This window comes from Podarcis liolepis (genome assembly GCF_965112155.1).
Source record: "Podarcis liolepis genome assembly, chromosome: 6".
NCBI lineage: Eukaryota > Metazoa > Chordata > Lepidosauria > Squamata > Lacertidae > Podarcis > Podarcis liolepis.
Genome location: NC_139559.1, coordinates 52390566 through 52414546, shown reverse-complemented (window position 1 = coordinate 52414546; position 23981 = coordinate 52390566). Strand labels below are relative to the sequence as shown.

Below are 23981 nucleotides of genomic sequence, written 5' to 3'. Positions count from 1 at the left end.
ATGTGTTGTTTCTTTCCAGCTCAACCATGGCACCAAAGATATGGCCCTTTCAGATGCAGACCATGATAGGAGCTTATATTTACCATTAAAACAAAACAAATGTTTTGCATCACAAGTCATTAAAACTTTAAAAGTTTCCCCACATATATGAGGGCAAGATGACAGTGTTTTGCTAGATTTTTTACATAACACCTACAGTTTTGGTATAAATGCAATATAAATTTGATTTCATTCAATATTGATTGCAAAAATGATTGGGGTCTGTTTTTTAATTTTAATTTTAAATAAACAGGGCCATTTTCCTTAAGAATTGGAAGACTGAAGAATGTCTTTGTATCAGAAATCTGCTCTTAGTGCCTCAATAAATGGACTGAAAAATAAATTTATGAAAATGGTTCTTACCTTTGGAAATCTTTCTTTGTATACATGGTTCATCATTACTATTTCACTATCAAAGGACACTGGAGAACGGCCAGGACTAGGGAGAAAGTTAAGAATGTTAAAGAATGTGATAGGTAGTGTGATTGTGCCATATGTGCAAACTACAGTCTTCACTACACTGATGTAATTACACATGAATGTGTGCACAAGCACATAAATAGTTAAGGTATAGCCTTTACCAAAGTTTCTCTCTTGCTACCTTGGGCAAATATAAACAACAGCAATGCTGCTATTGCTGAAGAAAGAATATGCCCACCCCTTAGTTAAGTATAGGTTGGAATATTATTAGGATTTTCTTTTGCAATCTCAGTCATCTGTGTGAGGCCAACTATGCACAAACAAATAGTGTGTATTTGTGTGCCTATTTACACTGAAAATTCACAAACAGTAAAGACTCAATTATTTAACCAGCTGGGGAAAGAAACATTGGTTTCTGAGCTATTAGAAAACACCGTTGTTAAAATATGTACTATGAAGTTAATGTGAGTTACTTTGAGTTCATTGTATAAAAGGAAGATTAAAGTTTCTAAACTGAAAGTGAATTTACATGCTAGCAACATACTGGGTTACACCACTGGTCTTCTCAGCTCAGTACTGGCAGCACTGACTGGCACTTCTCCCATGCCAGACTAAAGAAACCAGACATTGGCTTGTCATGCTGTCCAAACCCAGGCTTCCGGTTTGCTTTCCTTGACTATGGGCTGTAAGATATGAACAAACCTTCATTATCATTCGTGGTTTGTTCAGATGGGGAAGAACAAACCATGAGCTCAGGTCCTGATTTTCAGGACAGATTTCACATAACCTGTTTCCTCCTTAAATGAGAGTGTGGGAGGATTACTACTGAGGCATTTTACCCAATGTGATTTGAATTTTGCATTGTCTCCAAAAAATAGTGGAGACAAGAGTCTGCTGTGAGGCCAAATGTCTTCAGAAACCACTGAGCATGATGGATAGATAAGATAGAGAGTTATTTATTTAATATACCACCTTTTTCTTCCAAAGAGATCAAGGTGGCGTAAATAGTTCTCTTCCTCCCCATTTCATCCTCACAACAACCCTGAACGGTAGGGTAGGCTAAGAGATGTTGACTGGCCCAAGGTCACCCAGTGAGTAGGGATTGGAACTCTAGTCTCCCAGGTCGTAGTCCAACCCTCTAACCATTACGCCACAATACTGGTTCTCAGATTAGAGATTAAAATATGTCATACTGGCATGTAAACCAGGCAGGTGTTACAGCAAGAAAATTCTGTTGATCATCTTGAGTATAATGTTAAGGAACCATACCATTGCTTGAAAAAATATATTTTAAATTCTAACAGGGTACACAAAGAGCATGATTTCCTTTCCTTTCATCATCACAGAACAGAAGCCAGAATGTAATGCTATGACTCATTCTATCGTTAAGTAGCCTTTAAGGGAAAATGAGGTAATGCAGATAGAAATTACACTTCATTCCTTGATTAACTATAGGAAATTAGAGCCACGTTTTCCCTTTTTGGTTTTATATTTATAATTTGTTGCCTTTTCCAGTCCTGCATAAATGTAATAATTTAGTAAACTATAATGTTGACAAACGCTTCATGTATAAAGCATAAAGACAAAGTATTAGCATAATTTATAAGATTTCAGCTAATGGTTACATCTATCATGGGGAAGGCAATTTTTAAAATAAAAAGTACACAAACTAAACTTCCACAAGCTCTTCAGTTTATTCTCTGAGGGCAAGGTTGTGGGTTCAAGCCCCATGTTGGGCAAAAAGGCTCCTGCATTTCAGGGGGTTGGAACAGATGACCTTTGTGGTCCCTTCCAATTCCACAACACTATGATTCTTATGACTACCCTGGATTAGAAGCATAATTTATACAATAATTATCACTATCAGCTGTCTTTAGAAAAAGTTATTGAAGCAAAAATAGCTTACATTTTTTAAAATACCAATAGGTTAAATTTACAAAGATTAATGTCTGACATGTTTCAGAACTGATTTATCAATCAAATATAGTACTCTACCTACAGACTAGGCAATAGTCATGGGAACAGTGGAAGTGTTAAAGATGTAAATAAATAGATGGACAACAGAGTCTCTTCTCCAAAACATAGAACAGCTAAACATACTAGTAGCTTTCCAGGCTAGCAATAAAACTGGCATTAGAAATAAAACTTGCCAAATCAAATGACTACTTGATTGTGGAAAGAGTGTGATGAAGCATATTGCATGATTGGCTTTAGCCTGGGAAACTACAAAGAAGTGTCTCATCTGTAAGAAGTGTCTGATCCCTGGGAATGAGTGGTTCAGTGGCTTGGGGGACAGAAATTAAGATGGCGGGGAGGAGCTGAGTAGGTTGTTGGAGAAGCGTCCCACCTCTGTGGCACTGGATAGCCTTAGCCTAACACCACCTACTATGGAACCACTTCTCCCTCTTAGTGATGATCCTTCCCCTTCTGGAGTGGCAACTGAGAGTAAGTCTGATGCTGAGGGGGTCTGGACTCCTCCTCTATTTCCATGGACACAGACACCAGCGCAGATGCAAGCCAACTCATTCAAAGGAATGTCCGTTCTTGGGACTCCAGCTGTTTGATGAACTAATTGCTGTGGCTGCCCTGTTCTTCATTAGGAAGGTGCAGAGGGCGTTTTACTTGTTGGATCAACATATTGGCTTGTGTTTATTACCTTACGTACTGATCTCATTTGAGCATTAAAGCCTTTAGCATAACCACAGCTGCCAGTTAGAGCTTTTCCATCTGGCAGTGAGGGCCAAGACCATCATCATTTGTGCTGTACTTTTGTACTGTTTTATTGTTGTTAGCCGCCCTGAGCCCGGCTTTGGCTGGGGAGGGCAGGATATAAATAAAATTTATTATTATTATTATTATTATTATTATTATTATTATTATTATTATCATCATCATCATCATCATCATCACTGCAAGCAGGTTAAAACAGGACATGCAGCACTACTCATCAGTTTAGAAGAGTGGGAAAACAAGACATTTTCTTTACCCAGTACTGGGACATAAGGGAACTTTCAAGTGAAGGGTACTGCATCCTAAAAATCATTAGTTTGTACCAGCATAATGGCAACTGAGAGGTTTCATGATTCTAATGTGGCTGTGCTGGGAAGTCATGTTGTGCTTGGTTTACACAAGGAGTTCCTTTAGCTGTTTTGTTGCTGCTGCAGTGGAGTCGTTATTCTTGCAAGTGTGAAGCAGAAAACTAGGCAGGTGAACCAGATTGCTGATGCCAGAAGTAGAGTGTGAAGCTCACCTGAGGCTGCGAGATCGGGGGCGCATTGCTGGAGAATGCCGCCCTTCCTCATCAGTGATGCTCTCTGTGCTGAAGTGCTTTGTCAAGAAATGGAGTTCATCTGGTGTTGGCTGATAAGGCAGTTGGTGCAGCTTCTCCTGAGATGAACATGATGACTAAGAACAAAGTATATACAAGGGAACACTTAATGTGAGGCACAAGACTTGACATAGATGAACACACTTCACGAGTTCTTTCATTTCAAGAGGTAGAAGAAAATGCTTATGAATCTTCAAGCTGTCATTGGTGAATTCCTTTAGTGAATAACTATTCCTGCAAGAATTAACCATTTTTCTTCACGTGCTTCATCAAACCACTTGCTGGCAAGCCCTGCACTGAACAACTGAATGTAACAAGATTTATGTTTGTTCACCACCCTGAAATCATAATGGGATGAAGGGAGGCATAAAAGTATAAATATTAAATTAACTGAAGTTTTCTATAAAAAGATGAGGCTATCCATAAAAAGTGGGGGATTACTAATTTGCAGTGCTTTTCTTTTGTGTGAGCATGCAATTTTTTATGAATAATATTTTCAAAACATGCTCTTAGTAGGTTATTACTGTCTCACTTAAGACAAATTACATAAAAACAAGGTTTAGTGATACAAGGTGGAAATGTGGGATAGAGGGTGTGGCTGCATCTATGCTGTAACTGTCACAGGATTAATAGCTTTTAAGTAAAGGTGCAAGATGGCAGTACTGGCAATTAAAACATCTGTTAACAACTTTCAGCCTGAGGTACTAAGTGCCTCAGAAAACCCTGCATTACTGGAGGACTTAAAGACTTCAGAACAACGCTTTCAACTAATGGTATCTCTTTACCAAACTCTTAAGGGACAAGTCTAAACCAAATCCGGAGGGACTCAGGACAGAGTACAGTGGCAAATTTAAGCATCCACTTCACATTTAGCAGTGGAAAAAATATTAAACCCTGTCAGACTGATTTCCATATACATGTGATTCTGTTGGACACAGAAAATAATAATAAAATGAAATGAAATGAAATGAAATAAATAAAATAAAATAAAATAAAATAAAATAAAATAAAATAAAATAATGGCAGCTCACTGGACTCCACAGTATCTTTTTAGGAGAAACTTAACTAGCACTGGTAAGTGCTGGCACTGTAATGCCTTGCATGCAACACTCTGTCATATGGTTAGGTTCAGTCCTAAAGTCATGGTCTTTCAGAGGTCATCAGCTGCATAAATATGGTTTAGGACACCTCCTTGAGATTTGCAGATGTTTAATCTTCCACTGAATTATGTACCATTCCTTTGAAACCTGATAGAGGGAAATTTATTTGAAAAACTTTTGAAGTCCCACTACAGAAGAGTTACAAAAACAGTGAATGTCAAATTGACAAGTTATAATGCATGTAGTAAAATAACAGGTAGAAATCACCATTAACTACTGGAAACAAGAAGAATTACAAGTACTTTACTAATTAACTAACCATTGTGAAAATTTACTTACTGAAACTGTTGAACTGGGAGTGTTTGTTCCATATCCAGATGAGGGGAGGGAGGCCAGGGACCAACGACGCCCATCTGTCCTAGAAAGAGATGCAAGCAACATTACTAAAACTTTGCACTGGTGTTTATAAGCAACAGATCTCTTCTGCTTTAATAACCCATATGTTTATCTGACACAACCTCTTCATTTCTCCGTGAAATTGTTTCAAGCTGGCATGAAGCCGTGACAGAAATGATTATGTAGCGGAGAATCCAGATCACAAATGACCAGTTGTTGACCTATGGTATATAAATGTCACTACCCACACCCAAACAAACCCATGAAAAATTGTTTAGAGCTCCTCTAATTACCTGAACCCATTTTTTATACACTCAGTGTCAGGTTATCATGGCATCCATGATAACATTCTGGATGCCATAAAAACGGTTTCGGATTCTCAAAATTCACAGTATTTCATTGACTTACAAAATCTGTGGTGAAAAAATATGACCAGTTCACCTACTGTTCTGACTCATATTAATATTTTTGTAGACTCAGTATTTATTGAAAATAAAATCCCCATTCCCCATAGGCAGATGTTCCAGAAGCAAACTGCTTTATAATCTGATTTAAATAAAGGTATGTTTTCACAATCTGTATATAACTAAGGTGATTTTTTTTTAAAAAAAGACAAATGGCTTTCTAAGGCAACATTACATAGTTATTCCACAGGATATCCAGGACATTCATCATACTTTTAAGATAATCCACAAATTTAACAGATGTAATATGGAGGGTTTTTCTTTTTTTATTTTGCAATTTGATACTACAAACACCTACTTTGTGCCCTTGAATATCTGACCTGGGCAATCTAACTCCACGCAGGTCTTCATGCCATACTGATCCTTGCCCAATGACATTGTAGACAATAGTGACTGTGGTACTTGCATGAACTGAACATTATGCAGGACCCCACAATCTGCAATGTGAGCACAGGGCTCTTCCCACTGGTACTGGGAAACAGTAGTTTTGTTGGTACAAATCCCGCTCTTCTATTTAGCACTACAGTGCTATGCAAAACCATGAGAGTCCTATACAGATATACAATGTTGAATAAAGCTCTTTACACTTACCCTCAACACCAATTTAACAGGCAAGCCATAGGTTTGGTTTGGTGTCTTAGCTCCAACCTGATTATTGTTTTTTAATTTAATAATAATATATATATATTATTTATACCCCGCCCATCTGGCTGGGTTTAAAAATGAATAAACATGGAAAGTCAAAACAGATATCTATGTACATATGCATTGAGTTCTTGAGGAAAAGAGTAAGAGTCCAATGTCACAAAATATAAACACAAAATAGAGTTAAATTTAAACGAGTGAGTGAAACACAGTTTTTTGATATTTAATGTGAAAGCTGTGACTGCTATCTTAGCTAGAAATAACAGGTCACATTTTTTTTCTATAACACACTGAGAGGGTTTAGACCAACAGTGCCCTGAACAGATCTTTTGCAAAGCTTTTGAATTACCTTTATTCAAAATAAAATAAAATCAGGTCTACTTTGAGAAAGGTGCAAGCATCTCATTTTACCTACCAGATTCAGGAAAACAACTGACATTTCTACCCCCAATATCTCTCTTACAATTAAGAATTAAACAGCACAAGCATTTAATAAACAATGTCTTCATGCTTCATGCACAGGATCACAATGTTTTAAGCTGCAGTTACTGAATCCATGCTATAATTACAACCCCATTAAGGCAATTGTTTAAAGAGAATGACATTCAAATGTCACTGATATCTACATGTATATATGTCTATATATCTATCTCTATGTATCCAGATAGTCTAGGAGGACACTGTAAGATGCTGTTTAAAACAATAGCAGCATTTTATTTTGGAGGAAGGCTTCTTCATATGCCAAATACACTGCACACTGATTTACCAGAACAACCAATCAGGGCTTTAAAAATTATTTAGAAAAAGTTGAGACAGCAACTGCATGCCCATTCTCTCTGAATGGTGAACTGAAAAATAATTCAACTTCCATGGAACAATTGGTTACTCTTAGAATATATATTTTTCAAAGAAATCCTGAGGCCCTTTCTAAAACAAGTAGAAATACAGAGAGCTACCATAAGCTATAGGTCTAGCAGCCTCAGGACGGATTCTCCTGTGGCTGTCATATTGAAGGTGCTTATAGTTGCTTCTGTTTTACAACTGCATCATACAGCAGGCTGTTCCCATATGGGCCAGCTTACCACATAGACTGGTCTCTACGCTACCCCCCACCTCTGAAAAAAGCATTCCTGGAAGTAATGTGAAGACACCTATGCAGTACAGCTAATATATTTAACAAAAGGAAATGTATGATTTAGCTCCTTGAGAGGGAGCAGCTGCCACTCAGAAGTTTCAAGAAGCCTTCATATGGCAAATGCATCATTAAAAGTGCCTATTAACAGCTATTAAAGATTTATAACCTTTTTTCTGTCCCCAAAGTCCTCTCTAGCTTAGCACTGCTACGAGGCACAATGTTCCAGTTTAGGCACAACAAGTAAACACCCCTGTGTCTTGCATAGACGCTACACAAATGCAATACACATTATATTCTGGACTGATATTTAAATTATATCCTACTGAAATTTTCAGAGAACAAAAAGAGCTAGAAATAACTTTGCCATGCAGAAAGATGGATTTTGAAGTTCAAGTGAAACTGAGGGATTGTCAGATTAGTTATTTCATCATGTTCAGTTCTTTGAGAACAGAACAACATGTTGGATGTAAATAATTGGGCATGTTTTCTGCAGCTCCAGTCCAGAATGCTGATCTGGAAAATAAGAACATTATTGGATGCAACATAAAAAGCTGCACACCACTAAAACAAATTGCTGAAGACATGGGATTCTTTAAATCCTGGTCACTACCTATCTTTTAAAAATAAGTTTAAAGCTATTTCATACTATCATGCAGCAGAACTAGACCAACTTGACTAAGACTGCAGTTCTACACAGAGTTACCTGGAAGTAAATTCTGCTCAACAGAACTTACTTCTGAGTAGATATATCTAGGATGACGCTTTGAGATAATGTTTAAAAAACACTTGCTGCTCATTTTAATTGACAAAGTTAGCACCAGAATGCCTAAATGGGGTTATAGCAGCATATAAGCTCACTAGGACAGTAGCATGCAGAAGCATTCCATTTACATTCCACATAATAGATATCTGATGCACCATTACCTGTCTGCCCTGTGTCCATGGCTATATAAAAAAATAGTACCAGTAATAAAAACAGGGGGGAAATTGTAAACATAATCTGCTTCTGAAAAAGTAATAAATTGTTGTTTTCATGCTTGTAAATCATCCTGGGAATTTTTATAGATGGAGTGGCATATTTGTTTATATTTGTAGATAAAAATGAAACTGCATGTGTGAATGTGGCAAAATTCTGTAGTTTGAAAAAGATAATCCTTTCATTTACATTGCCATAATTCTAATACCACTGAAGCACTCTATTTTGAGAATGGTTCATCTTTGTTTATCAGGTTTTAAAAGCACTCAGATTTTTTATAGTAACAAAATAAACATTCACAAAATAAAACAGCTTGAGAATTATTACAAAACACAGCAAGCCAGAGTTGCAGTATCAAACAAAATATCTAAGCGCATTACCCTATATGAAAGGAATTCTAACCAATATATTTGCTTAGTGAAGCAGCACACTGGTTGTCAAGGCATTCTTTTTCCTTGTTGATCACTCATAGCCTGGCTAAGATTGTCTTCCATGGACACGGTCTTAACAGTGAGTCCGTAAGTGACTGTGGAGGCCAATTCTGGATCCACACGTCCTTCCACAGTGGGGACATAGGTTTCCGGGTAGGAATGGATCACGGTGAGGGTTTCCCAAACATGCCTTCCTCTTAGCATGAGAGCCAGTGTGGTGTAGTGGTTAAGAGTGGTAGACTCATAATCTGGGGAACCGGGTTCGCGTCTCCGCTCCTCCACATGCAGCGGCTGGGTGACCTTGGGCTAGTCACACTTCTCTGAAGTCTCTCAGCCCCACTCACCTCACAGAGTGTTCGTTGTGGGGGAGGAAGGGAAAGGAGAATGTTAGCCGCTTTGAGACTCCTTCGGGTAGTGATAAAGCGGGGTATCAAATCCAAATTATTATTCTTCTTAGCATGTTTCTCCCTTTCGTCCTGAGTTCGAGCATCTTCAAAGTCCACAACACCTTTGGTAAAGGCTGTTCTCCAATTGGAGCACTTGCAGGTCAGTGCTTCCCAGTTGTTGGTGCTTATATTACCTTTTTGTAGATTTGCCTTCAGAGAGTCTTTAAACCTCTTTTGTTGACCACCAGCATTACGCTTTCCATTTTTAACTACGGAATAGAGTAGTTGCTTCAAAGACAATGATCAGGCCTCTGAACAACATGACCAGTCCAATGAAGTTGATGCTGAAGAATCATTGCTTCGACAATGGTGATATTTGCTTCTTCCAGTACACTGGTATTAATTCGCTTGTCTTCCCAAGTGAAATGTAAAAATTTTCAGAGACACCATTAATGGAATCTTTCAAGGAATTGGAGATGGTGTTTATAAGGGGTCCATGTTACACAAGCATACAGTAAGATTGGTAGTAGAATAGCTTTGTAAACACGCATTTTGGTTCTCCTGCGAATGTCATGGTCCTTAAATACTCTGTGCTTCAATTGGGAGAAAGCTGCACTCGCAGAGCTCAGGCGATGCTGGATTTTGGCATCAATGTTGGCCCTTGTGGAAAGATAACTGCCCAGGTAGGAGAAGTGATCAACACTTTCCAACATTACACCACTGAGATGGATTTGTGGCATTGCAGAGAGGTTGTTTTGTGCTTGTTGGTGCAGCACTTTAGTTTTTTGGATGTTGAGTGATAGGCCAAGCTTTTTGTAAGCTTCTGTGAAAATATTTCGGATACTGAAGCTCTATGACGGAAGTTATGGTAAGCTTACTCTTTCCTTTCAGCCTACTCAGATTAAAGAGCTTTCCATCTGTTTGATACATGACTTCTACCCCGGTGGGGAGTTTCCCTTTGACAATGTGTAGGATCATGGCAATGAAAATAATTAATAGAGTTGGGCCGATAACACAACCCTGTTTAACACCTGACCCCACTGTGAATGGTTCACTTTGAGAGCCATTGTTATCTGTAATAGTTGTCATATTATCATGGAGGAGCTGAAGGATGTTCACTCATTTATCAGGGCAGCCAATTTTCAGGAGGACAGTCCACAGGGCATTATGATTTACAGCTTCAAAGGCCTTAGTCAGGTCAATAAATGCCATATAAAGGGGTTGGTTTTGCTCTCTGCATTTTTCTTGAAGCTGTTGAGCAGTGAAGATCATGTCCCCTGACCCAAGCAATTATTAAAATATTCAGGAGGGAAGAAAAATGCCACCTAAAGAGGATAAAAGCACAGTCTCCAGTCTGGCAAAGTTTTCCCTGCCTCCCAATTTCACTGAAGTGGCTTTGCCTCACACTCTTTTGGATCATGGAAGTTGGGGGAAGGGTCTCATGTGCCATGATCCAGTGTAGGTTGCCTCATGTAGCATAGCTATTTTGTGAATGACACAGGACTGGCCTTTATGGTAGCTGGCCCTCCTCCCATTATCTGTCTCCTGTGAGCACAGCAAGAGAGAAGGTGAATAACTAGTCACAGATCCTGTGAGATAATGTATTAGCAACAGCTGAAACAGTAAGACCACTTGTGACTGAGGAAGACCCAGGCTTTAGGAAAAGTTGTAAAGGCACTGCAACATGGCTTAAGTGCCTGGAACTGTGTGTGTTTGCTGTAGGCTGGGGAGAGTTGGGAAAGCAATTGATGAAGCAAGGCACAGGCTCACCATTTGCATAATGTATTGCAGTATAAGCAAAGGGTAGTATTGGGTGTTATTCAGTTATCCTTGAAAAAATACACTGATGCACTGAGCAATGGATGGGAGTTGGCATTGTTTGCTTCCGCCTTTTCCCTTGTACCCAGGGCTTTCTTTGGGGGGGGGGGGAGAGCTGCTTCAAACATCCAAGCATATTATGGATAGCCTGGTGTTATTTTGGGCAGCCAGATATTTTAAAAGTCATTTCCGAAATAGATGATCAAAAGATAAACGCTTTCTTTCTAAATAGCCAACTCACTCAGTCTTCCCTCTTATGAGAAGGAAGGCCTTGGTATCAGGAAGCTCGTAGACAGAATAGAAAGATAAAGGCAAGCAAAAGAAACCAGGTGTTCCAGTGCAATGAACCATTGGGAAAGGATGACAAATGCCCCACAGCCCAAAAGTTAATACCAAACAACTATAAAAAATCTTGCTAACCAAATCTATGCCCTGAAAAGACAAACAGGCAAGCAAACAGTGCCATCCAATAATGTAAAAGCTATTATGGGAGTACCTGAGCCACATACAGAAGCTGCATCTTACCCACAAAAATGGGCTGTCAGAGGTAGGTTTTGATTCTCTGACTGTTTTGCCAATCAGCGTTTGTCTGTAACTTACAAGGGCTGACTGGGCAGGGTTCCACGCTGGTAGCCTTTAAAGCACTTTATTTCAAACAAGCATTCCCCATATGGTCTGTGAACAGAATTGGCAAAGGCCATTTTCATCTGTCCCAATCTGGAAACAGCATGAGTGGAAATGTGATCATAACTTTCACTTCCCCTTCTCTCCCACTCTAACACTGCAGAACACAAGGCATACCAACTCCACAACTCTTTGCATCTCCTGCCACATATGTTCAAATATAGCCACAGGAATCCACTTTCTCAAATATAAGCACAATAATAAACATTTGCCTAGGCCAGGCAGTCTTCATGTGTGTTCTTTTTTTTCTTTCATTTTCCCCCTTTTGCTTGCTTTTTTGCAATGTCTCACATTCTGAATGAGAAGCCAACAAAAATATTTAAAAATTGAGAATTGAGTTAAGTGAGTCAGTCAAGAACACAACACCAAATTACTTTAAGCAACAAGCAAAAAAGAATTGCCTCATGAGGCTTTTACATGCAAATCAGAACTAAAATGTTCATGCATACATACCTACGGGCAGGAACGAAGGAAAAGTGAGAGGGTGCATTTGGGGAGAAATTTCTGGGACTGTCCAACGGACTTCCACCTGTTCAAAAAATTACAAAATGTTGACATTTGCTATGCATTCAAAACTATTTCTGTTATTGTAATTTGATGAGTGCCTCAATGCTGTACAAGCCACTGAGATTTCTATGTTCAGATGACGGTAACTAATTTTTACTATCTATTTTTACTCTACATCAGTTTAAAGGCGCTGATCTTTCATTGTTTCTATAGCAGCATATGTAAAGTTATCTGAATATGGGAACTGATGAATTAGCATTAAAATAACCAGGATACCTGATTAGTGTAACATATGATTACCTACTTTTGCAGTGATCTAATACATTCAAGATGTGGCAGCATTCAGTAGAAGATTGACATTTTAAGCAATAGATGTAGCCTGACCCGACAAATGAGATTAGTAAAATGTTTATAAACTGGTGGTGTTAACAAATGCAGCACAGCACATAATCTGCTAGATAGCACACTCTGACTTCTCAATAACAGTTTGATAGGGGTTTCTGTGGCACATTCCCCCGCCCCCCATTCTGGAATTTTAATTAGATCCCAGGTGAGATATTTCCCAGCTCAAGATGAAAAACAATTAGCAGCCCTATTCTACTTGTCAAAGTGAAAACACTGAAAACAGAAGGGAGAAGGGGAATGTAGGAACTGTAGTTCAGTTCGTCCTATGTAGTGTTATTTCTTGTAATATTCTATGGGTTGGACCCATACTTGCTCATTCCATTTATGGAAGGAACCAGGATCCTGTAGAGGCTTCCCCACTGGAGGAAGGAATTAATTTTTGCAGATTCTCTATGCAGTCCCCACAATCACCTCCCCAACTCTCCAGAGCAGCTTTCCAGGGACACAGGGAGCTACAGGAGGAGGAAGGAGGAATTGTCAAAAATAACCTCCCCACCCTTCTTTCTCAAGCATGAACAGAACTGTGCTCATTACAAGTTTGAATCCAACCGTATGTTTTAAAGAACTCATAAATCAGAGGGGGGGGGATAGGGGGCAGGCAGGACCATGAGTGGCAGCAGTCAGAGGGTTAGGCAATGAAGATGGAGGGACGTTAGAAATGAGTGAAAATAACACTATCTGCACTTCCCTACATCAATGTACCTCTACAGTTGTGGCAAGCAATATGCCAGCATAAGCTTGCACTTCATGAAACATGAGGAAAACAGTTCATATAGTAGGGCTTGCATAACATTAAGAATATACTGATAGAAATACACACAAATTTGCTGAGATAAAATAAACTAATCTCCATTGTAGGAGTTTTTGTCATGTGACATACATGAGTCTTTGTCTTAACTAAAAATCTAAATAACAGCATATGTTGTGAGTGTGCATTTTATTTGTCACATGTTGCCATAGAATTTGAAGAGATTTGAGTCTTGGAGCCCAGTACACAATTGCTCACTATAAAGCATTAAAATTGTCATATTCAATCAGAGGCTTTCACCTAATCAATTGTTTTTAAAAATGCATTTGTATAAATGATTTTTGCAATTGGTTGGATTTTGACAGTGTTGCTCCCACTGTCTGCCAGCCTTAAGATCTGCAGGAGAGGCCCTGCTTGTAGTTCCATCAACAGCTTGGTCTTCTCTGTTATGGCCCCCTGGTATATCCCACTGGATACAATTGCCCCCCATTTTAAATAGTTTTTCAACATTAAGATGTAACTTTTCCTTCATACCCAGAGAGGTGACTAATTTATAGAATCCATTCCTATTTCATGACTACTTTGTTATTACGTATAGATTTCTAGGTTTCTATGGTTTAAGTAATATATTGTATTTAACTGAAATGTTGTGAACCACCCTGGAACGTTCAGGCTGAACAGTAGGCTATTAAAAAATTAAAAGGGGTATATCTCTCCACGATGGATGTTTAAATTATGATTAGGTGAAAGCCTCTGATTGAATATGACAATTTTAATGCTTTATAGTGAGCAATTGTGTACTGGGCTCCAAGACTCAAATCTCTTCAAATTCTATGGCAACATGTGACAAATGCATTTTTAAAAACAACAACAACAAAAACCTTGGCAGCAGTGCCAATCATCCTAAGAGCTTTAAGCAACTCTCCATGAAGCATTTGATTAGGACCATCAATCTCTAAAATCCTATTAGTCTCAATCCAGATATCACGTTCTCTAGAAAATTCATGTTGTAAATTTCAAATTAACAGACAGAACATTTAATCAAGCTGGATACATTACGGAAAAGTTAAAAAAAATTATTTGAACATGTAAAACTAAAGTCAAGCTAATCCACTACTACTCATTAGGACAACAGTAGAATTTGGTAAACTCTGTGTGTGCACGCACGTAATGCAATAGTGCCAGATATTTATAAGCAATTGTTATTATCAAGGCAAATGCCAGAGAAACTGCTCACAAGACCCCCATAAAGATCTGAACAAGTCCTCACTGTCTATACTACAAAATAAGTTGGTGTTGGCAAGCCTGTTCTCATTGATGGTGTCATCTGTTTGTGATTCTGCATGCATTAGAAGAAGCAATCCAAGAATACCCTCCTGTCACTAAGGGGTGAATATGCAATAAATACTTAAATTACATTTCACAACAGTAGACCATAATGAGACAGTAAGAAATGCACAACTCTTAGCAGAAATACTCCCCCCCCCCGGCCCCCGTTTACGTTAGTACCATCTTGCCCCTGAGAGATGTCTATGGAGAAGAAAAGGGCACCACTGCTGGAACACCATTTTACTGTGCAGTTACCAAAAGTGGAGTGCTCTGTTTGGTCATTAAAGCTGAAAGGCAACAAGGTGGTGGTCTTGCTGCTCAAATGCTTACAGAGATTTAATGATCAGGTGGCAAGGGATCTAGAATCAAAGGGTTCTCAAATATCTCTTAACATCTCGCAAGTTGCTGCTTCTTCTTTCTTCCATATATTGGTGCTGCCCTCTATTACTCTTAAGCGCACGCGCACGCGTGCACACACACACACACACACACACATATCAAGCAGCTCCAGTAATTGTTTGCATCACTACTTTGAAAGATGATGTACAATGAAAACATCCATATAACAGTGTATCCATTTGAAAGCTGAACTATTACTCATTTCACCTATAAACCTTTGAGGTTATTTCCAGTGAAATTATTTTTGGAAAATGTCCATTGAAGCTTCTTGGGAAATGTGTAAATTCTTTTTACATTAGAAATATAAATTTTAGGACCCACCCTATTTTTATGATTGTATGCTGTTCTGATTTGTTTTTAATGTTGTGTTTTAAATGGTTGTAACCTGTCCTGGGACCTCAGTGTGAAGAGTGGGTTATAAATTTATTGTTGTAAGTCGGACATCTTTTCATGCATAGTGGGAGTGTGGAATAATAAAACATATTTTGGTCTTGGGTATCTGATACAATTTAATCATTAACTTAAAATACCTTGCCTATCCAATCCAGTGGGAGTAGTCATTCAATCAAGTGAATGTCCTCCAGTTAACTCTAACAAACTTGTAGTGACAAAGATAATTTAATCACTTCTGTGATCTAGTTTGACTGTACTAGGTATTCTGTAATCTGTGTTTGTAAATGGATTCTGTTATGAAATCAACAAAATTATTAGAACATCATAATAATTTCTTTTACAATTTTCAGCTACAGGATTCTGTCTTTAGAAGAGAGTGCTTCTTAGAATTCTGAAATGCTTGTTCTAAGGTCAACTCTCCTCTGAGAACTTAAGGAAGTTCTTGGATACCAGTAAGATAAGCAGCTCTTAAATCAGAGGACCAGATGGCTCATTCTAGTTGAACTGCTACTATTCCTTCGGTTTTGCTGTCCAAAGAGGATATGGGGGATACACTTTGAACAGAATGAACTGTAGCGTTTCACTAAAAACATGAAAGCCAACAATTCCCACATTTTCAGTATTCTATTCATACTTCTTGGCATTTCTTGGCAGGATAATTATAGCATCTGGAGTTCCCCAGGAGGACTGGATCAATGCCAACGTTTAGGGCTGTCTGGGTCAGTATCTCCAGAAAGAGAGATATCAGCTCTCTTAGCTTTTATGAAGCAGAGAATACTGAAGTTTAATTGGAGATACCCTGAAATATTAGCAGCATTTAAATGTACTTCCAAAGCACCATTTGGTACTATCAAGAAAGAGCCGCAAAGCAGACACACCCCTGAAGTGATTTTTTAAACATTGTTAGAAACCCACGATATATAAGCTAGGTGACAAATGGCTCCTTAAACCAGGGTTACAGTCGCCAAAACAGAATGCCTGGTTGCTATTTTTGGGCCAGACGGCTCAAAAGTCTTATGTGTTGCTGGTGTGTGACAATGCTTTTGCCTGGTGCCTAAAGATATGTAACAAAGGCACCAGGTGAACCTCCCTGGAGAGAGCATTCCACAAGCTGGGAGACACTGAAGAAAAGGTCCACTCTCACGTTGCCACCCTCTGGAGCTCTCATTTAAGAAGCAAATGAAGAAGGGCCTCAGATGATGATGATTGCAGAGTCCAAGTGAGTTCATATGGGGAGAGGCAGTCCTTGATGCACTATGGTCCAGAACCATTTAAGGCAGGCACAGCCAAACTTGGCCCTCCAGATGTTTTGGGACTACAACTCCCATCAACCCTGATCACTGGTCCTGTTAGCTAGGTATGATGGGAGCTGTAGTCCCCAAACATCTGGAGGGCCAAGTTTGGCCATGCCTGATTTAAGGCTTTATGAGTCAACCCAGCACTTTGATTTGGGCCTGTAAACTAACTGGCAGCCAGTGCAATTTGGCCAGGAATGGAGTTTTATGTGCAAACTTTCTTGCATGGTAACCAGTCTGGCCGCTGAATACTGCACCAGCTGACATTTCCAAATCATCTTCATTGCAGTAATCTAACCTTAATATTACCAGAGCGTAGATGGCAGACATTAGGCTTGTTGGGGGATTGATCATTTGTTTTGCAGAAAACTGAGTAAGTTTCTGTTAATTGGAAGTAGAGAATGTTTCAGAAACTGACCCGAGAAGCCTAACTACTTACACTGGTGCAAGACAAGGATCAGGAGTTAATTGGTTTCCTTTGCACAGCCAGGAACCTGTAGCCTTAAAAGGCTGGTCTTTACTTTTCTTTCTAGCTAGAGAGCTAGAGAGCCAAAGAAAGATTCAGTGAGAGAGTGTGTGTTAGTTTCTCTCACTGCCTGCAATTGATGAAACTACTACAACAACTGCTGCTGGTATGGATTAATGATGTATTCTGCTGTATGCTGTATGAGATGTCTGGCTGCTGGGATCAGTAGCCTAAGCGGACTATTCTGCATATATTGCAACAGTTACGCTTAATGCCGGCAATAAAGAGTGAATTGCCTGGACTGCTCCTGTGTCTTGAGCGTTATCTATCAGGGCAACTCCCACATGCAAGAGCACGTGTAAACTAACTCTGCTGGAAGTGTGCTAGGCATTTGATTTATGCCAAGAGGTGAAGGCCACAAAACCTGACAAGGCTATCCCGGTCCAAATAGGGGCACAGCTGAGCCACCAGCCCAAGATGATGGATGGCACTCCACACTACTGAGGTCAACTAAGCCCCATATGATAGCTATGGATCCCGAAGTACCCCCAAGTTACCCACTCCTTCAAGAGCAGGCAGCCTCCTCTTCATCTGGTCTAGTGAATCACCCACTAAAAGTGCCTCAGTCTTATCTGGATTGAGTTTCAGTTTATTGGCTCTCATTCAGTCCATTACTGTGGCAAGAAAATGGTCCAGCACATCCACTGCCACAGCTGTATATGTAAAGGAGAAGTAGAGTTGTGCCTCATCAGCATATTGCTGACAATGTACTCCAAAGCTCTGGATGGCCCCACTCAGCGGTTTCATGTAGATGTTAACAGCCTGGGGGATAAAATTGAACCTTGAGGAACCCTACACTGAAGGTTCCATGGAGCACGCCCCAAGCATCACCCTCTGGAAACAGTCATCCAAATAGGACCGGAATCACCACAAAGCAGTGCCACCCATCCCTAACTCAGACAGCTGCTCCAGAAGGATACCATGGTTGATAGTATCGAAAACCGCTGTAAGGTCAAAGAGAATTAACAAGGGCAGATTTCTCCTGTGTCTCTCCTGAGGTCATCATGCAGAGTGACAAAAGCAGATTCCGTGCCATAAGCAGGCCTAAACCCAAATTGAAATGGATCTAGAAAATCAGTTTCCTTTGAGAGCACTAGCATCTAGTCTGCAATCCACCGGCTCAGGAACCTGACCCAAAGGGGAGATTGAGAACTGACTGGTTCCAGTAACAACTTCAAATCACTTTCTATGGACCTTGGGATTTTGAAAACAAAAACAGCTGTTGCAGCATGTATTGTATCAACTAAAGCAATAAAACGGTGCCTTTAGAAACGGGGTCAATGCAAAGGTCGATGGCATGTTCAATATGCTTTTAGAGAAAACTCATTTAAATAGACCATTTTCTATTATTAAAGAACAACAGGTGAAAGTTCATTGGACTGATCTGATGTAGGGATAATATGTTTTAGAGGGATTTTGTAGGAAATAGCTCTGGAAATATTTTCAATAAAATATAAATATTTTTTAAATGAATGATTGCAGGGTGGGTGATAAAATAACAAGGAAAGATGTGGTGTGGTGGTTACTGAAATGTGCCCGGAAATGCTATTCAGGGGAGTTTGCTGGTTACTCTTCCAATGTGGTTTGCTGCATCTTGATCTTCGTTTCCCAACTGTAACTGAGCTCACAACATGTTTCCCTATCATAGTGAAGTGCTTGTATGGACTCCTGCCCAAGACAAAGGGCTCTAATAAAACACTTTTTAGATGAATCAATAGAAAAATAAATGAGAGAATTGGGAGAATTGCTCTGGAGAATGAATAACATGAAGCAGAAACCGTCTGTCTTAGAGGTAAGAGAGAAGTTAACAAAGCATAAATGCAACATTAAAAAGTCTATACAAAAAGTAAACTTCAGACTGTTTTTAAAATGCTTTGAAACTAAGAACGGCAGTCCTTCAAACAGAGGTGATTAATTGCATTATGACATGATGCCCAAGCTACAAACCAAAAACAGATGCTATTCCTACTGTCAAAATTAGGGACACAAATTATTTATGAGCTCTGATTCACTTCAGTCACAAATACCAAATTCACTTCAAAAACTGATGCCCAGCATCGTGAGAACAATAGCTGCTCTGTCAAAACAGATTTACAGAAAAGGGGGGGAGATTGTCATTACCTGCATGGCCATGGAGTGGAGAATGTGGTCGAGGAAGTGTTGGAGATGTGCTGGAGGTTACGATCAAGCTCTTTCTATTACTGGTCCTACAACTGAAATGAAAGGCAAAGAGAAGCAAATACTGAAATAATTTTGTTAGGGCATTTACAATGACTCTAGAGGAATAATATTCAATTTTACTCTAGATTTAAAGAAATTGATGTAATACCTTTCTTGATTTTGATTTACTTTATAGAAATCTTAGATACTAAAAGTAGAAAATAGTACCAATAACTGTCCGTGAATCGCATTATCCAAAGAAAAAAAGAACTTTGATAATTAAGGAGGAAACTAATATAAGAAGCATGCAAGGTACATTTATTAGCCAAGGTATTTGGTAAAGTTTTACCAAATGAGATTACATGAAGTATTCCTAGTTTTTGGAAGGAAGGAAGTCATGAATGGCTATATGAAAATTGGCTGTAATTAAAATGCTGCTTCTTGTTTCAAGTAGTACCAGTAAAGGTCAAGGATTCCTACCTAAGAAAAGCATAGCAATTAAAATTTTCAAACACAGGTTAAACACCTCATCACCAAGGCTTCTGTGAGGAGTGCAAACGAAATGAGCTTTTAAACACCCCGATAATCATTTGTTGTTCTTTTGTGTCTCTGAATATTTTTATTTAAAGACAAGTTTACTGTTATTCAAGAGAAGCTAAAGCACATTAAGGAAAATTGATCGAGCTAGCAACCATAACCTAAAGCACCATTAAGCTGCTGTTCTACCTCTTTGGTATACTTAAAATGTTCAGTAAAGTATCAAATTGCTCTTTTGAGTAAGAGAGTCCATTCAAAATGTGTCTGCTACACCACATACAGTATGCAAATGTTGATCTTCAGTCTTGTGCTGTTAAGTCTCAGTTTATAAAATATATTCACAAAGTGTCTTCAAGTTAATGCTCTGCTTCAGATTCTCCAGAAACAAATTTAAGAGATTAGTTGGGGGCAAAGTAATCACAAAGAAATGGGGGGAAGAGGCCGATTTCAGACTCAAGCAATGAAACTGACAGTTGTGCCCTGAATATAGGATGGTCCAAGTAATAAACTTATTAGTGAACTATTAGTTTTGCTGGAGGACTCCTGGAGAAAGGGCCTTTTCCTCCTTCTCCAACCAGTGGGACCATGTTAGGTGCTAGCTGGCAAGAGTGGGGAAACCTTCCCTGTCTCTCCATTGGCTCCCCCACTCCTCCATGTGCGACTGGCAGAAAGAGCTACTAGATAATGTCCACTGTTCATTATTGAAAGGAGAGGAAAAGTAGAAAGAATGTCAAGACAACTCATTTTACATGCTTTTCTCCTTCTTGTCTTTTTACTTGTGCACAGACATCCCCGAGTTGGGAAATGCAAGAGTCAGGCAGCATCTGTCAAGGAGCTACATTCTGTTTCAGGATTATTGACTGCCAGCTCAAATATTAGAACATTTGAAAACTATTTGAGCTTCATCCTAATTATAACTTCCACTAATGTCACCTGTTTTATTATAAACTGCATTATACATAATGCATATTTGGCAAAATTTACATGTTATGAAGGATTTTAAAAGCTTCCAATAATTTCAAAAAGCAAAACAGTAATTTAAGAAACCTGCAACAATACTGAATGTTACTATGGGGACAGAAAGCATAGGGAATTATTTGTGTTACATAGGGTTAACCATGCACTCCTGTAAGTAAAAATAACATTTGTTACATGTGTTTAAGAGTTCCCAAAGCATTCTTGAAACTCAACACTATGGAACACTGGCCTGAGATATTGTTGACATGATACTGCATCGCAGCTCTCTAACAGTGTTGGATCAACAAGGTATGAGAGCATTTACAGGAATAGGCGGAAGGAAAAGCAGGCATGCATATGCTGTAAAATGGATAATACTGCCTCCAATAAGGTTGTTTTCAGGCCAAGAACTTGTTTACCGGATCACATAAAAGCTGTATCAAAATAGCTCCCACCATTTTGATCCCGACCTACTTCACTCCAATTTGTTTCTTGTTTTCAATAATGCTTGATATTTTCAGTATTAAAAGCATAATAACTTCACAGTGGGCTAATGTTTATGGAAGCAGCCATTTAAAAGTGGCTACTTTTCGTAGCCATCTACTTTTAAGGGTTATTTAAAATAAAATGCTAGAAAGTAATCTGTATCTATAGTCCTCATTCTTATGAAGCACTAAACCATGGTTTAGCTCCTGTATGTGCACATACTGGAGCGAGCCTGGGCAAAATCTTGGGCCTATGGGCTCCTCTTTCACTTTTTCCTTCCACACAGCTGAGAGAAGAGGCTTGTATGCGAAGCAACAACATGATTCATCACAAATTCTGGTTAGTTGTGCAAGACAGCTTCATAAGCCATGATTTGCACTTGTTTTGAAACTGACTGGAGCTTGTAATAAACCATGACCCCCAGTTCCCACACAAGACCAAGCTCAGAAGACATGTAGACACCCACATATGCACACAACCAGGCCTCAGTGGGTGGAACTGGCAGAAAGAATAGAGATGTGACGTACTATTCTGCTCCTACAACATCGTAAGTAAATGAATTCTTGCTCCTTGCTCCTTCCTTTGTGTTTAAATTTCTCAGACAGGATCCTACCAGTTGCAAACACAATAAATTCTCCCTACTATTGTTGCAGCAAACGTGAAAATCACATCTGTTGAACAGTGAGAACCACAAAACAATTTCTTTATAGCTTTGGCATTGGACAACTAGCACATGCTTCAATAATCCAGTCCATGTCTTTAAAACAACGTCTTCACCTGGGTCCATGAAACTTTATTAATTGTTTAAACAGTCAGCATCCACCTATTCACAATGTCTTGTACACATAATGAAGAAAAGGTCTCTACATTTTTCTGCCTATGTCAGAGGAGGAGATGGAGAGGACCTTCACTGCCAGATCATGCATGGTGTTATTGTCCCATAATACATTTCAAGAATGAAGGCTCATCGCACAACTGCAGGAAACTCCAGCTATAACTAAGTTTGTTCCATCCCTTCAGGAACCCAGCTTGTAGTGACAAAAACATTGCAAATCTCAGGGAAGATCTTTCTTAACACTATTAAGAGAAAGTTTTCTTTATGAGAAATAGATATTTTGAAGATGAAAACAAATATTAATTTTTTTCTTTACAATGCAGCAAAGCATATAAGTCTAAAACTGACATGTTAATGAAAGCACCAGCTGCACAGCAACATTAACTAGATATGGGAGTTATAGCTCTAATTATAGTAATTTAGAGATGGAAGCAATTTTGTAAGCAATTGCACTACTGACAACAGGAATAATTAAGTCCTTCAAAACAGATAAGAACAAGAAAGCATCCAGGATAAGATTGCCTTCATACTCAGTAACAGTTTAAAAAGGTATCTTTGTTAGAATAAATGAACTAAGTGTTATCTGTTTTACATTAGAAATTTTTGCATTACACTGTGCCACAAACAAGATTGGTCAATGTACTTCTTATTAATCTCTCTTGTACACTGTGAGTGAAGTAACAAATTAGTATCAAAGTAACTAAAGTATGCAATGGGATGGAATTTGTTACAAAGGGAAGCCTTTCTAAGCCTGAGCTTAATGAGTTTCAGCAGCCACTGCAAAGAATTGTTGTTCTTTCAGACTTTCACAGAGACTGTGCAATTTTGCTGTAGAAAGGTATCTTCACTGTATAATTACTGTGATTTTGGCTTTAGCACATCACTCCAAGCTCTGTAAATCCTGAACACCATATCAATTCAATAAACTTCAACTAATTATCTATTTAGCAACCATTCATTAACTGTGATGATAGCATAACATCATAGGAGAAACCCTCCGGGATTAGCCCTCCACCTAATCCAGCATCTTGTTTCCACCAGTGAACCAGCCAAATACTTCCGGCAAGCCCACAAGCAGGAAATGAAGACAACAGCAGCTGGTTTTCAGAGGAGTATTCCTTCTTAACCTGAGGGTTCCTCATAAGAACATGGCTAACAGCTGCTGAATAGGGTTATCCTCCCCATAAATGTGTCTAATCCTCCTTTAAATCCATATACACCAGTGGTGGTCAACATATTTTATGCATACATACATCATATTTGTATGCTTACTGCTTGAAAAGTTACATAATTACAAACATATCAAAAGTTGTCATAAACAATAAATAAAACATCAAAAAGTACACAACCAAGCTGAAAAATTTCCACACACATCATAAGGTCTAAAATAAAGATACAAAAGATTAATATCAATAACATCCACAACCCCCCCTCACCCAACAAAACCCCCTAAACAATACCCGAGCCCAAGAGTCTGTTCAGCAGTCTCAGCTTTTGTAGGTGGAGTCAGTCTGGGCCCTGCCCTCCCAGGCCAAGCGGAAAAGGGTCTGCAAAGGCAGGGAGATTTGCCACTAGAAATATT

The 23981-nt window shown here is 38.9% G+C and overlaps 1 protein-coding gene across 12 annotated transcripts in view; it reads right to left on the bottom strand.

Moving 5' to 3' along the window:
- LOC310709624 (microtubule-associated serine/threonine-protein kinase 2-like) overlaps positions 1-23981 on the bottom strand; it is a 147019-nt gene that overhangs the window by 36149 nt on the left and 86889 nt on the right. For 6 of the 12 annotated variants that reach the window (XM_083509501.1, XM_083509506.1, XM_083509510.1 and 3 more), the window contains 6 exons: positions 19546-19637; positions 12276-12351; positions 8452-8472; positions 5227-5305; positions 3710-3864; positions 403-478 (listed from right to left, as the gene is read on the bottom strand). In XM_083509501.1, the coding sequence (XP_083365627.1) occupies positions 403-478; positions 3710-3864; positions 5227-5305; positions 8452-8472; positions 12276-12351; positions 19546-19637 (499 nt within the window). The remainder of the gene's footprint in view (positions 1-402; positions 479-3709; positions 3865-5226; positions 5306-8451; positions 8473-12275; positions 12352-19545; positions 19638-23981) is intronic. The other 6 variants (XM_083509509.1, XM_083509505.1, XM_083509504.1 and 3 more) reach the window with 1 other exon arrangement.